This window comes from Gobio gobio (genome assembly GCF_949357685.1).
Source record: "Gobio gobio genome assembly, chromosome: 21".
Classification (NCBI taxonomy): Eukaryota; Metazoa; Chordata; class Actinopteri; order Cypriniformes; family Gobionidae; genus Gobio; species Gobio gobio.
In genome coordinates, this window is record NC_137117.1 from 36,917,672 (window position 1) to 36,933,393 (window position 15,722).

A 15,722-nucleotide genomic window follows, 5' to 3' on the forward strand; every position below is an offset into this window, starting at 1 on the left:
GTAGTAGTTAAATATGTGTTTATTTCTCACCAAAGCTCGCTCTAATTTGCTGTAGATCCTTTAACGGTTACACTGCCTAAGAAGTCTGTCCGAAATCAGTTTCGTGAGGTGCCTTCATGCACAAACGCTGCCTTACAAGTCATTGTAAGTAACAACTCATTGCCTGATAAGGCAGCGAGGCAACAAGTCAGCTGCCTAGGTTTTCAGACGCAGCCAATGTATTTTAAGCCGTTTCACAGTAAATGCATCTTGATTTAACAATTGTTAGATATTTGGACGGGAAACAAAACAAACATACTAAGGGGAAAAAAGCTTTTTTTGCAGTGAAATAATGGCTATTTCCTTAAAATAACTTCTGTATAGAGTGGATGTAATAGATTATTATGTCAAAAGATAAATGGGCTCAATCTTCAGTAATAATTCTTTAAACTAAATGCTAACTTTTTGATCAATAACATCCCCCTGTTGTTTCAGCAAGCTGATAATCCTCTTTGTAGTGTCATCACCTGAGGAGACACAAGTGTGTACATTTATAATTGGTAATATTAATAACAATAAAACAAGCTTTGAATAAATAAATAAAATCTCCCAGGGCCAGATCCCCCAGAGTATTCTGTGGAATTGATTCTGCTCTAGTCATGTTTCATAGAGAGGCTCACCTGCAGAGCTGCAATCTGCTAAACAAGCAGCAGAGGGCAGTGGAGAAGAATCATCCCCCGGACTAAACTGAATCTCCTTCACAATCCCCTCCAATTTCTCGGACACCCTCTCGAAGTATGTATTGGGGTCCACACTCACTACATAGAGAGGAAGGAAAACAAGAAATCATTCACATACACAAAATCTGTTCTTTTTTTTTTTCAGATTTAGTAGATGTGTATGGACCAACGATACAGTGACATTGTGTGAACAGTAGGGCTGGTCCGAATACCATTTTTTGAGCTTCGAAGCTTTGGTAGTGATCAACATCGAATATTCGAAGCTTCGGAGGGAAGGAGCTGAACATATCCTTCTCTCTAATAAAGGCTGGAATCTGGAGAAGCGGCGCGCCTCACGCGGGCAGGGCTTTTATGCTCCGCGAACGGGCAATGAACTAGTGATACAAAACACACAGATCTGTTACGTCCCAGTTTTGATATATTATAGTAGCTAGTAAAAATAATTCTGTTCAGTTATAGAACAGACTAAGAGCCCCTATTTCTGCCGCTGGGGCCAGGCTTCGGGACAATTTTCACGTCATACCTCAAACGCAGGCTTTTTCCTTCATTTTATATTTTAGACATTCATTAATTAAAAGAAACAATGAGGTGTGCAGCGCTGGTGGAAACAACATGAGACTATGACAACACGACTGTCAAGATGGCTCACAGTGTTTAGAGTATCGCCGCAAATGAGTAAAGCAAGCCAACACGCAAACTGCCGAACCTCTTAGATGCTCAAAAACACAATCATCTTCATTGATGAGACTCAATGCTCTTACAGTGCTTAGGTCACTCGTTCTGATATTACGGTCTTTGATCTTGAAATGAGCTGATGAATAGCCTATAATGCAGCTCATATCTGTTGCTTTCGTTGACATGAACTCCGTTAAATGTGCATATAGCGCAAGAATTGAAGATCGGATTTATATTAATTTTGCGGAGAGGTGTAAGTTAAGACAACCTGCCTAATTTTTCTTTCTTTCTTTTTGAACACGTTTCCTCAACAAAAAAAAAAAAAAATGTAGGCTATTATAAGCAAGACAAGTTAAGTGTTGATTTAAGAGGATAAATGGATCAAACATGTGTTGTTAACTCACTCAGTCCGCTTGGTCGTTACTTAAAAAAAAGAAAACTTTAATTTAACAATCAAAAAAATGCTTTAAACATTTTTCTAAATTAACTTAATAAAGAAACAAAACGAAATATAACTACTTTGACATTAAAAACTAAATTTTAATGGCTGCAACAATGTGTAATATGGAGGAATGTTTACTCCAAAAAAAGGTTCTATATGGCACTAAAATAAAAAAACAAATTAATTAAAAAAATTATTAATTAATAAAAAAAACACGTCACGTCACTTCATTTTATTTGTTTCATTTGCGCCGTTGCGAGCAGCATCAGCCTCAGCTTGTCAAAAATGCCTTTTTACTGTGGTGGTGGTGGTGATAGTAGGCTAAATGTTTAAACCAACATTGTGATGCTTGAAGTGTTTTATATCTATGGATTTCATTACAAGTAAGACAAGTCCAGTGTTGATTTGAGAGGCTAAATTGATCCAACATGCGGTTAACTCACTGTCAGCTGCTGTCGCTTGGTCATTACTTTAAAACAACTAAAACTTTAATTTAACAAACAAAAAAATGCTTTAAACATTTTTCTAAATTAACTTAATAAAGAAACGAAACAAAATATAACTACTTTGACATTAAAAACAAAACTGAACTATTCAACCTGGGCTGGAACTATTTTAATGGCTGCAACGATGTGTAGGCCTAATAGGGAGGATAAAAAAATAAAATAAAAAATAAAAAAATCACGGGACTCGGGCCGATAGTTTTGGTAAGCTGTAGGACACGGCCAGGCTAGGGTCTAAGACTAACTACAATTAAAAAACTGAACGTGCCACTCGAGCCAAACTAACGGGCGTCTCAGCACATCAGCAGCAGCAGTCAGATAATATTCTACACGAGAGCGAGGAGCTAAATTACAAGATGATCGCGGAATATTTGGTTTTAAAGCGATGTAAAAGCGCCTACTTAGGGAGTTTGTCATTGTACTGTTTTGTTGCTATGTTTTTCATTATAGAATAATAGCTAATGAACCCACAATTCAAGCAACCCGCCCCTGAATTGGCAAACCGAAAGTAAACGTGGCGCAGAGCTGCATGCGTTCAGCCGCTCAGCGCACAAGCACAGCATTGAGGGAAACGCTGAGGGAATATTTTTTCACCGTCACATCCCTAACGTATAAAAAGAATAATACATTTTGATTATATTATTCTATTTTCCACAATGTCAAACGAACGCAGTTTAACCCAAAATGCAAGCTCAGACATGGCTTCTGCCACATAAGCTTGTGCAGTTGTGCGCTCTGGTGCACTGAACACTAAGAAGAAGAACATATATTTATTAAGTATAACGAGGCTATTAAAATGGCTTGGCTATAAGATAATTGAAAAAAAGTATTTTATTTTATAGTGATTTTATAGTGTAAACATATGCAAGCGCGAATGAGAGCCATTTTGAGCGGGATGCCAGGTGTTCACGAAAAAAACAACAACAACGAATATTCGAATCACAAATTTAAAAATCGAATACCAACCCATCGAACGAATATTCGAATATTCTGGTCCAGGTTCACTGAACAGGGCATAAAACTCTGTCTGTTCAGACAAATGCATGAAAAAATGGGCTGAATGAAAATGCAAGTGGTGTAGGTGGCGTTTATAGAAAGCAGAAATACTCCAGTTGCCCGAGTACACAAAGCGATGCACACTATTTTCCGTTTCTGACACCTGCTTGTCATGGAGAAAAAAGGAAGTCGAACACTATTTACATATATTGTGTCCATTAAAGAATACAAGAGTACAGAGCCGGTTCCAGATTCTTCCTCTGCTATTCAGTGTAGTGATGGGTCACTGACATTACAAATAATAATCATTCAAAGAGTCTCTGTATAAATGTCTGGCTGATGTGAAGTGTTGGTTGGCCAACAGTTTTCTCCAGGTGAATGAAGATAAGAGTTCATTCTCTTTCGGTCCAAAGGGATATGACGAGGTTGTTAATGATCACCTGGGGTTGCTTTCAGGGAAAACAATTTCTATTGTGAAAAACCTAGGAGCCATGAAATGTGTGTGTGTGCGGGAGAACTGTGAGAGTGTGTGTGTGTGTGTGTGGATGGGGGGTGCATTTTCAAAAGACAAATAAATGATGTTGTGAAAAACAGCTTTTTTCATATTAGATCAATATTTAATGTAAGTTGAGGTCTTTCCTCTCCTTTAAGGGCTTGAAGAAAGAAAGGTGTGCATGCCTTTGTTTCATCCTGTTAGGATCATTGTAATGCATTGTATTTGGGTGTCAGGCCTCCCTGACTGGAACTTTTCTGTATACTAGAAGGTGAAAAACATTACGTGAGACGAGTAGTATGTCTGTTGCAGGGACGTCACTAGGATTGGAAGACAGGGGGGGCTTAGCCCCCAGGGTATTTGTAACTTGCTTTTGCAAAAGCTTTGCACTCACATCTAGAGCTACACTTATGAGTTACTAAGCAATGACTTAAATGCTATCTGTCTGCTCATGTAAATGTATGATAAAGTAATAGCATACTAGTCCTCTCTATATAAGATAGGCCTAAGTTGTCCACTGAATGCTATTTAATTACACCGAACCGCATATATTCAACCCATTTTTGAGCTAAAATACAAATATAAGCTATAGCTAAACCTAAATTGAGCTAAACCTATAGGTTACAAATACCACAGCTGTACAATTTTCACACCCTATACTAAATTTACCCTATACAATAGCCTAATGACATAACATTATTTAATATTTTAATCACAGCTTCTATAGTGTTTTGACATCGACAACCCAAGTGCATTTTACCTCAAACTTGCGACTAGTTAACTTTCTAAAGTAGCCATCGCTTCTCGGGTCGACTTTAACACTCTGACAAAATTATATTCTGAATTAAAATATTTGTATTCCACTTTTTAATGTGTGATTGTGTAAAGGTGTTCACGAGATACCAACCTTTCGCGAACTTGCTTTCAACGTCGAACACTCTATCGTTCTCATGAAGACGGCGGTGTGTGTGTGTGTGTGTGCGCGCGCGCGCGTGTGTGTGTGTGTATGTGTGTGTGGCGCACGTGTATGTGAGAGAGAGTGTGAGTGAGAGACGCAGGGAATGCATCTGAACGTTATTTGCTCTATGAAAGACATTGATAAAGACGAAAACTAAGGACATTTAATCTATAATTTTATTTTAGTTTTGCCAAACACACATTACAGATTTGGTTAGTTATCGTTTTTTTGTAATGCCTCGCTTTTATTTTTATTTCAGTTAACGACAACCCACCTAGTTTTCGTTCATTTTCGTTAACGGTTATAACCTTGGTAACGACGAGACGAGATGAATCATCCAGTTACTTCCCAGCGCAGTAGCGCTCCGGTCTGCAACGCTCTGAAAGCTGTCACAGTTCACACCAATGCAACGAGACGCGGTGCATCATCTTGATAGCACAACGACTCTTTGTACTTCTGTCCAACTTCCGACTTTTCGGCTATTTTTTTGTTGGTGGATATATATCATTTGTTGCGTCTAAATATGAATGAGGATACGGTTATTGATAAATCAAATTGATATTGTTGTTCTTATGATCATTTAGGGGGGCTTAGGAACATTTTGGGGTAGCTTCAGCCCCCCTAAAATAGGCCTAACGACGTCCCTGGTCTGTTGTATGTTGTGTGGCCACTCTTTTACTCAAATTAAAATGTTTATTGCGCCTAATTTCCATACTGAACATTAACAAAGTCCCTTTAAAGCTACACTGTGTAACTTTTTTTAGTTTATTCTTAGCTAAAAACACTTAGTTCTTTCAAAAATATATGTGCTCATTAATGTATTTACTTCTTTCAAGTAATAAAGTATTCTCGTAAGTTTATAATATGCCATTGAAAATGCATACGGGTGAGGGGTTCGAATGCGGGTCACCATGTTGCCCCTCCATCTTGAAAGTACATTAGCCAAAGAGTGACATACCCGTAAATTCAAGCTTCGCCTTTCGCGTTTTAACACTCGATGGCACTGTGTCGAATGTGGACGAGGTCGAACTGGAAGCCATATTAATCTTGGACTAAATCGGCCACCGTAGGAGTTAAAACGAAATCGGAATTGAGAGGAACAGAAACTAATATTCACTGGATGGTCATATACATTTTCACCACTAGATGGGGGAAAATATCACACAGTGTAGCTTTAAGAGAAGTCATTTCACTCTGCGGCCATCTTTGAAATGCCTCTTGGGTAAGCAAGTGCAGCTCCTATCTCTTTGAATGGGGAAAAAATTCTCCAAAACTGTTCGCCAAGCTTACGATTTAATTTCATTTTTGAAATCACCAACGAAATCTGACAACAACTGTCTCATAAATTTGGTTTCTAAACAAAAAATTTAATTTTTCAGCCTGGAAAAAGCTAATGCACATGCGCAATCCTAACACTGTGTCTACACCGGACGCGAGTGGCGCGATGACAAAAGACATTATAACCCATTATAATCAGTGATGTTGTCTACACTGAGCACGAGTCACAACAAATCCCCGACAGGAAACTGATGCCTCGTTCTATTTATGAAGTTCTTTATCTGGCGAACAATCAGTTGAATGAATGATTCAATGACTGAATCCGAAATCGCCCCCTAAACCCTCAATCCCTATTCCCTACATTAGTCCACTAATACAGTTCACTTGAAGGAGTGAATGAAAACGAGTGAGTGAATTCGGACAGCCGTTGTGTGTACATCGGTTGTACACTCTTTATTCCGGTGCATTGTGGGATAGAATGAGTGCACTCAATAACGTCCACTATGGTCTTGGACACCACTACAAATGGCTGCCCCCTCAAATAGTGCCCTATTTATAGGGGGCGATTTCGGATTCAGCCTGTGACTTGCAACCACCAACTGGTTTTAGTTACAAGTTAAAAGTAGAATTTAATTAAAAATATCTAAATACTATGTTTGAAACACTAATCTCATAGCATTATTAATGCAATTGTAATTGTAAATGCAGATTTTTTTGCCACTCCTGCAGTGTAAAAATTGATTTAGTTGAGACTGATGTAATTTAACTGGTAATTCTAAAGGAATTTGATTCAATGTAAGAATTTGACATAAGAGATGATGCATACATCTAAAAAGGTTTTTAAAAAAATGCCTCTGGAAATAAATTTAATGTGGCAGATATTGCTTCTTAATGCAAACGTAAATTTGTGTCACTGCCGCAAACTAACCACCGCACAGAATTTGAAGAATATGAGAAGCTTCAGGAGTCAGCTGTCCATGACAGGCCTAAACCAGCCATTATTAATAAAATGCCAGAAAATATCAAGATTTTTAGTCAATATCGCACACCCCTACAAACAAGACTCACCGTCTGAAAGCCCTTCCACACAACGAGGAACTGGAGTGGAGTCTGTTTGCAATGATTCTCTCTGCTCAAAATGTTGATCCCTGAAACCGATCGTTTCCAGAGCCGGGATCGGAGGATTGGATGATGACCGGGATCGGCTGACCTCCCATTCTGTTGTAGACTGCCCACAGTCTGTTTCTGAAACTTCTTCTCCATTCACTTTCAGGTCAGGCTTCTTCTTAGAGAAGAAGCTGCTGCGAAAGCCTCCGAAGAGAGAACGGCTCTTGGGCTTGCTCAGTCCTTTACACAGAAAATCAGATGCTGATGCTGTGCATTCAGGGCACTTGTTGATCTTCAGAAGCCTCTCTGCGGACAGGTGGCGGGTGGAGGGGTCACTGGACGCCCGTCTGGCCTTGCTTCCTCCCTTCCTCCTCTTGAGTTGTTTCAGCTGATGTTTCCTGCCTCCTTCATTCAGGCTGAGGCTCCGCTTGACGTACGTCAATAACAGACATTTAGCACACTTCTGATCCAACAACAGCAGCTGAGAGTCACGGGAAGCAGACTTGGACATGTTTGTACTCTGCATTCACAATGCCTATATAATTAAATATTATACTGTTAGAACCAAAACACACACAAACACTATATGTTCATATATTTTATAGCATTTGATCTATCCCAAATACACACAATTAAACAGTAACTTTTCTAGTTCCACATTCACACATTTGCTCACTTTTATAAACCTAACCAGTGATTTTTACCTTGACTTTGTCTTTATTTTCTTATTTCTATATACTGTCTGTCAGGCATTATATATATATATATATATATAGCTCTGGGAGAAAAAAATTAAGAGACCACTTAACATTGATATCTCATTGATATATATTATATATATATATGACTGAATGATAAAATTTAGCACTCTTATGGAAATATGATAATATATTAATTTAAATCTGACGACTTTTCAAATTGTTTATTATAAATCAACATTTCCTATAGCTTTCCTATAGCTCAAACAGTAGAGTATGGCGCTAGCAACGCCAAGGTCATGGGTTCGATTCCCAGGGAAAGCAAGAATTGACAAAATGCAAAATGTGTACCTTGAATGCATTGTAAGTCGCTTTGGATAAAAGCGTCTGCCAAATGCATAAATGTAAATGTAAATGTAAACATCTCAGGAAAATGTTATGGGGTTTCTAATCAAAATATGACAGGGTATTGATTTCATACATGTCCACCGTTGAGGACACCGGGACTTATGTTTATCAGGCATTTTAGGAGACACAACAAGTGAATATCAATATTCATATAAAATATTAGACATTATGAAAATGTTGCCAACTATTACTCCCATTATTACACTTCTTTTTTCATTACATGTTGCACCAAGAACACATTAATATGCAAATTAGATACACCACTGCATTGAATGGGAAAACCCATGGCCATTTTACCCACATATTGCATAAAGTAAAATGGTATCAATTCATTACAAGGTTGAGAATCATCTTTAAAGTTTGGTTTAAAAAATCCTGAAACCTAAAAATGTATTGGTGAATGGGGGGAAAATACTATTGTTTTTGCATGTAATTTAAAAATTTGTCTCTAAAATGTAATGACATGGAAAAATAATAGGCCTACATTCAAAGAACTTTTGCCCCCCTTGGTCTTAGGAGGATAATATACATTATAACTAACGTTACTTATAACTAACTAATATATGGCGAACTGCCATAGTGTTAATTAAATGAAGAAGATTAATTCAGTCGCCAAATAGAATAGCCTATTATTTGAATTAATAGACAACACATTTGGTTAAATTCAGTCGCTGTTAGACCAAGTGGCTTCATAGTAGGCTAGGCTACAGAGTACAGTGTAATGTTTAGCTATAAAATTATATAATTTTGTGTTTTGAGCAAATCTAAACCGTTAAAATTAAACCTTAACTGTTTTCTTGTTAAAACGGAAGTTGGGTATCGATCAGGGCTGTACTCAAAACCTAGTGAGCTGCCTATTTAGATGTGCTAGGGCATCATATACACGGTTATGATGGCGCCAAATGCTTAACGTTATCTAAGTAGGCAGCTCACTAGGTTTTTAGACACAACCTCAATCTCGCATTATAAAAACACTTTTCATTTATTGAGATCGCTCATTATACTTATCGCGACATTATTATTTTAAGTAGTTAAACCTCACCTCATTGGATGCAACCACCTTCGGCTGTAGATATCAAGTTTCGGTTTACAAGTAGCCTACAGCTACAACTTTCCTGCAAGAAGGAATCACGTGACATTCGTGGGCAACCCACCTCATGAATATTCATTAGCATTATGAATAATGTGTCATTAGAAAAGCACTCTGTCTACATGTAGGCTACTACTAGGCCTACGTAATGTATTTTTTTTATCTCCACATGATGGCGCTATTCGTTTAAAACTAAATCTATTCCTAACAGAAAAATGGTTTCCTCTCTTGTTGCTTGACAGACGTCAATGCATCTTTTTGTTTACCTGTATTGGATTATCGTGGCATTTCAGTGTCTGCCATTAACAAACAACATTTATTTTTCTTGAGCCTATATAGCATTACAGTTACATTATTTCATGAAGCATATACTTTTTGTAGGCCTATGTCTTCAACTAAACTGACATAAATTGTAATTATGCCTTCTGCATGTGTTAATATAGGCCTCTCTATTTTCTCTATAAACTGTCTTAGGTTCAAATATTTGGGTATTTCATTCATTCCCTTTGAGCTCAAGAAAACCAAACAACCTTAATCATCACAGGCTCTTCTTCAGGCTCAGTATTGCATAATCAGTATTGTAGTGCCTCCATTAAAACACTCTTTAAAACTAATTGGAAATAATCAATGAAATATTTACAATGTGAATGGGTCTATTCATCAGACTAGGCTCGGTTAGTTCCTGACCATCCCTTAAATTGACAAACTGTCTGACACCTTATTTACTTATTCCGTTCCATTCCGATAACATCAAAACACTTGACAACTTGACGGCTGCAGAAGCCTATCACACCAGAATTCAATCTGGCTGGCGAAACATAACCTGTGCTTACATAGACTGTGGCAGAGCAGATATTCAACTTAAATTCCCTTAAGAGACCATACGCAAGTCAAAATAGGGCTTATCGTGAGGTCCTGTGTCTTTTTTGGCATCTTTCGAACAGATAGAGGTCAGGAAACACCATGTTACCTCTAAGTCACCCAAGTGAATAATTCACATGAGTTTAACTCAACTCCAGGGGTTTAATTATTCAGAAGTAGGTTAACACTAATGTTAGATTTGCTTGAAGTTGCTCAGCCAGGGAGCTGAAGGGGACTTTTAAATCAATAAACAATAATACATCATTCTAAATGACAATGTTGAGACTTGCATGAAGATTATGAATGCATTTGATAGGGAGGTTAGCATTATTGATTTGCAGTGTGATTTGTTTCCTAAAGTCCCTTGGGAAAAGGTACATTTTATCATACTTTTAAAAAGAGTATTTACTATGGACATAATAATCCTTAAACGAATATACTTAAGTGTAAACTGAATGTAATAATTTCGAAAACTAAATGTAGTGGAAAAAGTAGTGTAGGCCTACTTCAAATCCGAACAGTATTTTTTAATGTACTTTCAAGTCCACAGTCAATTCAATACGCTTCTTTTTCACTTCTTTTAAAACTTGTTTACAAATATATTACATGACACAAGTTTTAATAGAAGTGTGGCATTATATATTTTAGTTTACCATAAATGCTTGTCTATCATTCAGTAGTACACTTTAACCATATATCAAAAACAATAGAGGTAAATATGAACTTGCATTTAAGGATGGACTTTATGTTTCCTACTTTGATGGGTCAATTGAGCACTCTTTATGTTCAGCTAATTGTATTTAATATAAATTTAAACTAAATATATATTTTCATTTGATTGTAAATAACAGGAAATGTATGTATTATTTCCAAAAGTTCTCCCTAAAAGTATGATAAAGTGCAATTCTATTTAACAAGGATTTTTTTGCATACTGTGTAGAAGGAAAGTAGGCTTATTTGGATAGATCTTAGTGTCTTAGTGGCATTATAATTAAGATACCCACCTTTTAGAACAGTATTTATGTCTGTAATTGCATACAATTATGCTTAGGTTTTGGACTGAGCATATGGTCGGGTTCAAATGTTATGAGCTGGGTGTCTTCCACGTTATTAGGAAGGCAAATAATAGAGAAAACGGTGAGATGAATATAGAAATCAATTGAACTGTAATGATTTGGCAGGTCGGACAGATGGAGAAAATATGAAGCAAAGGAGAAAGAAAGGAGAGAGATAGATGACCTTTAGAATGATTAATGGTGCGTCTGGGGCTGCAGACTCTGTGGAAAGATGGATGATAACACGCATACACTGACTTACAGTTAGAAGAGCAAAACTAATGGGCGGTTGTCATGTGAAGAAAGATTGACAAAGTGGAGAACAATAAAATGTTAAGAAGCCATGACTTGTTACTTCCCCTGTCATTAGATGTGCACTGATGGTTAAGAATATATGAGAACAGGTAAGCAGAAGTGAGGATTTAAAAAGATTGTGTTCACTCTTTGTTTCCTCGTGTTCCCACTGTAATGTGACAAAGACTGCGTGGATTACAGCGAGGATAGTAGAGGCAGGATCTAATTGCAGCAGTCACGTTTATTCACAAATTAGATATTATATACACAGACTAAGTGAAGGGAGAAAATAAGGAACAGGTGGAGATAAAGGAAACAAGAACTAACACAGGAAAACTAGGAAGTACAAACTAAAACAGAAACCTCATGTTACATTTAGACCCCTCCCAAGTAGGCGCCTCCTGGCGCCATAAACAAAAACATCACCAAAAGTTGGGGAGGGTTGCCAAAACTCTGGGGGAAGAGTCCATAGGGCAGTTGAGGGAGGAAGAGTCCATGGGGGAGTTGAGGGAGGAAGAGTCCATAGGACGACCTCGATCAGGTCCTGGAGAAGGATGACCCACAGGAAACAAGAGGGATGCAGAGTCCATGGGGGAGTTGAGGGATGCAGAGTCCATGGGGGAATTGAGGGAGGAAGAGTCCATGGGGGAGTTGAGGGAGGAAGAGTCCATAGGACGACCTCAATCAGGTCCTGGAGAAGGATGACCCACAGGAAACAAGAGGGATGCAGAGTCCATGGGGGAGTTGAGGGAGGAAGAGTCCATAGGACGACCTCGATCAGGTCCTGGAGAAGGATGACCCACAGGAAACAAGAGGGATGCAGAGTCCATGGGGGAGTTGAGGGAGGAAGAGTTCATGGGGGAGTTGAGGGAGGAAGAGACCATAAGGGGCAGAGAGAGGCAGAGTACATGGGGGAGTTGGGGGAGGAAGAGACCATAGGACAACCCCAATTAGGTCCTGGAGGAGGATGACCCACAGCAGAACTGATGGATGGAGGAGCAAGGGTGGAGTCATGAGCCCGACCAACAGAAGTAAATCCGGGAGGGATGGAGACCCAGGTGGAGTTCAATGGACAGAGAGACCGAGCAACACCGAGGAGCCGGAGGACTGAGGCGAAGCTGGTGGCAGTGAAGACTGAGGAGGAGCCGGAGGACTGAGGCGAAGCTGGTGGCAGTGAAGACTGAGGAGGAGCCGGAGGACTGAGGCGAAGCTGGTGGCAGTGAAGACTGAGGAGGAGCCGGAGGACTGAGGCGAAGCTGGTGGCAGTGAAGACTGAGGAGGAGCCGGAGAGAAGGATGAGTCCAACAGGACCCAATGGTTGGAGGGATGAGGTGCAGCCAGAGGCCCAGAAGTCTGTGAAGGAGGCAGAGCGGCGACTGATGGAGGGAGAGCCGGAGGGACGAGGGAGCTGGTGGAGCCAGAAGGATGACATCCCAGGTGGAGCAATGGAATCTGAGTGGAGACAAGGAGACTTGGAAGCCAAATGGGACCGGCTGAGACGAGGAGACATGGAAGCCAGGTGAAACCGGTACTGACGAGGAGACTTGGAAGCTGAGCGGGACCAGCGGAGATGAGGAGTCGTGGAAGCAAAATGATAGTGATCGAGATGAGCAAGATCTAAAAATATTTGTGTGTGCTCCACAAGGGATAAATGCTATGAGTTTTACATTGCCTTCTTATTTGATAAATGTCTTTCTAATATTTCTTCTACAAATTTTCTTTGCTCAGTTGGTTTCTTGTAACACTCAAAATGAAACAAATGCTAGCCTCAAACTGCCTTAAAAACATGAATAACGACAATATATCAAATAGACAGCATTGACCAATCACACTTCATATTAGCTTGACTAAACATAATAAACGTTTAACTCATATTATGGGTGTGTTCACACTTGGCATGTTTGGTTCAATTAAAACGAGCCCTGGTGCTATTGCACTATTAGTGCGGTTCATTTGAACAAGTGTGAACACTGCCATCTGAACGTCTCGGTTACGGATTTAACCCTCGTTCCCTGAGGAGGGAACGGAGACGTAACGTTAGTGACTAACGAATGGGGGTTTCGCTTAGAAGCCTATCAACTTCGAGTTTAGAGAAAACGCCCAATGGCGTGCCAATGCCATGGGCATGCGGAATTTGCATACGTAACTCCGCCTCACTGCGTGAGTATATAAGGAAGTACGAAGCAATATCGCATTATGTTACCTGCTTGAGGAGCCAAGACTGAACTCCTGCGTTCCAGGTAGCACAGCTGATGTGGCAAGGGGACGTTACGTCTCCGTTCCCTCCTCAGGGAACGAGGGTTACATCCGTAACCGAGACGTTCCCTTTCGTTCAGTCACTACCACGTAACGTTAGTGACTAACGAATGGGGGTCCCAATATAATCCCGCCACTCAACTGTCTTCCAGCGCCCTGCGTAAGTGTGAGTACCCTGTCGTAAGACTAGTACGGACGAAGGACTCCCACTTAACACAGGAATACCAAGGTACACTGGGAAGCATATCCCAGTGAGGGAATGCCAAAAATGCCTGCCCGTGGGGAGGACTTAAGAGACACATATGAGCCGGTAGGGGCTGCATATGGAAGATCTCTAGGGTACCAGCCGAAGGTGGATTTTTAACCCTAGGGGTGGCGGGGACACGCCAAGGGAAGAAACCCGCTCACTGTGGAGACTTACGGTGAAATACACATGTGGGGGTCGCCGGAGGGAACCATGCACATGGGGCACCTGGCCGGACATGAGGGTCTGGGCTCGAAAGGGCAGACTGAACTCCGGGTGGAGTGTGCCTTCACACCAAGGGGACACGGTCGGCCTTGCTGCTGGTAAGCCAAAGCAATGGTGTCCACTATCCAGTGAGACAGCCTTTGCTTTGAGAGAGCACTTCCCTTCCGCTCTCCACCATAACAGACAAAGAGCTGGTCTGAGGTCCTGAAACACTGCGTCATGTCTACGTAGGCGCGGAGGGCACGTACTGGACAGAGCAATGCCAAGGCTGGGTCTGCCTCCTCCAAAGGCAGCGCTTGCAGGTTCACCACCTGGTCCTTAAACGGAGTGGTGGGAACCTTGGGCACATATCCAGGCCGGGGTCTCAGGATCACGTGAGAGTTAGCCAGCCCGAATTCCAGGCACGCTTCGTCAACCGAAAATGCCTGCAGGTCCCCGACCCTCTTAACTGAGGCCAATGCGGTCAGCAGAGCCGTCTTCATAGACAGGAACTTAATATCAACCGACCGCAAAGGCTCAAAGGGAGGTCTCTGCAGAGCAGTTAACACTACTGCGAGGTCCCAAGAGGGTACGAGAGGAGAGCGAGGAGGATTCAATCTCCTGGCTCCCCTCAGGAACCTGATGACCAGGTCGTGCTGACTTACCTTTTTGTTCTCCAAGAGATCGTGGTGGGCAGATATTGCAGCCACATATACTTTGAGGGTGGAGGGAGACAGCCTTCGCTCCAGCCCCTCTTGGAGAAACTCAAGCACGGACCCGATCGGGCATTTCCAGGGGTCTTCTTGGCGGGAAGAGCACCAGGTGACGAAGAGGGACCTCAGGTGCTTCTGACTCCATAAAATGAGATGGCGGGCGAGTTGAGACATACGGCGGGAGCGTAGACCGCCCTGGTGGTTGATGTACGCTACTACGGCCGTGTTGTCTGTCCGGACAAGTACATGTTGGCCCTTCAGCAGCGCTCGGAAGCGGTGCAGGGTGAAACGTACTGCCAGCAACTCGAGGCAATTGACATGCAGGAGGTGCTGGGGTCCTGTCCAGGAGCCCGCGGCTGCTTGTCCATTGCACATGGCACCCCAGCCCGTGGCAGAGGCATCCGTCGATACGACAACATGCCTGGAAACTCGTTCTAAGGGCACACCGGCCCGGAGAAAACTGAGGTTCGACCACGGGGTGAGCGTCTGTAAGCAGGCCCGAGTCACTTGGACCCGGAGTGTGCCAGACTGCCATGCCCATCTCGGGACTCGATCGCGAAGCCAGTGCTGAAGCGGTCTCATATGAAGCAATCCGAGCGGCGTTACCGCGGCTGCAGATGCCATATGCCCCAGGATCCTCTGAAATAGTTTCAGTGGAACCGCACTCTTGCTCTCGATTTGACGGAGGCAAGTCAGCAGAGACTGCGCGCGCTCGCTCGAAAGCTGCG

The 15,722-nt window shown here is 41.3% G+C and overlaps 1 protein-coding gene across 1 annotated transcript in view; it reads right to left on the reverse strand.

Annotated features, from left to right (window-relative positions):
* Nucleotides 1-9,424, reverse strand: part of LOC307117452 (uncharacterized protein) — a 25,810-nt gene extending 16,386 nt beyond the window's left edge. Inside the window, exons 1-4 of the mRNA XM_079802306.1 lie at nt 9,320-9,424; nt 7,133-7,706; nt 660-797; nt 442-506 (exon numbers count right to left, since the gene is read on the reverse strand). Coding sequence (XP_079658432.1) covers nt 442-506; nt 660-797; nt 7,133-7,697 — 768 coding nt within the window. The 5' untranslated portion in view covers nt 7,698-7,706; nt 9,320-9,424. The remainder of the gene's footprint in view (nt 1-441; nt 507-659; nt 798-7,132; nt 7,707-9,319) is intronic.
* Between the last annotated feature and the right edge of the window lie 6,298 nt (nt 9,425-15,722).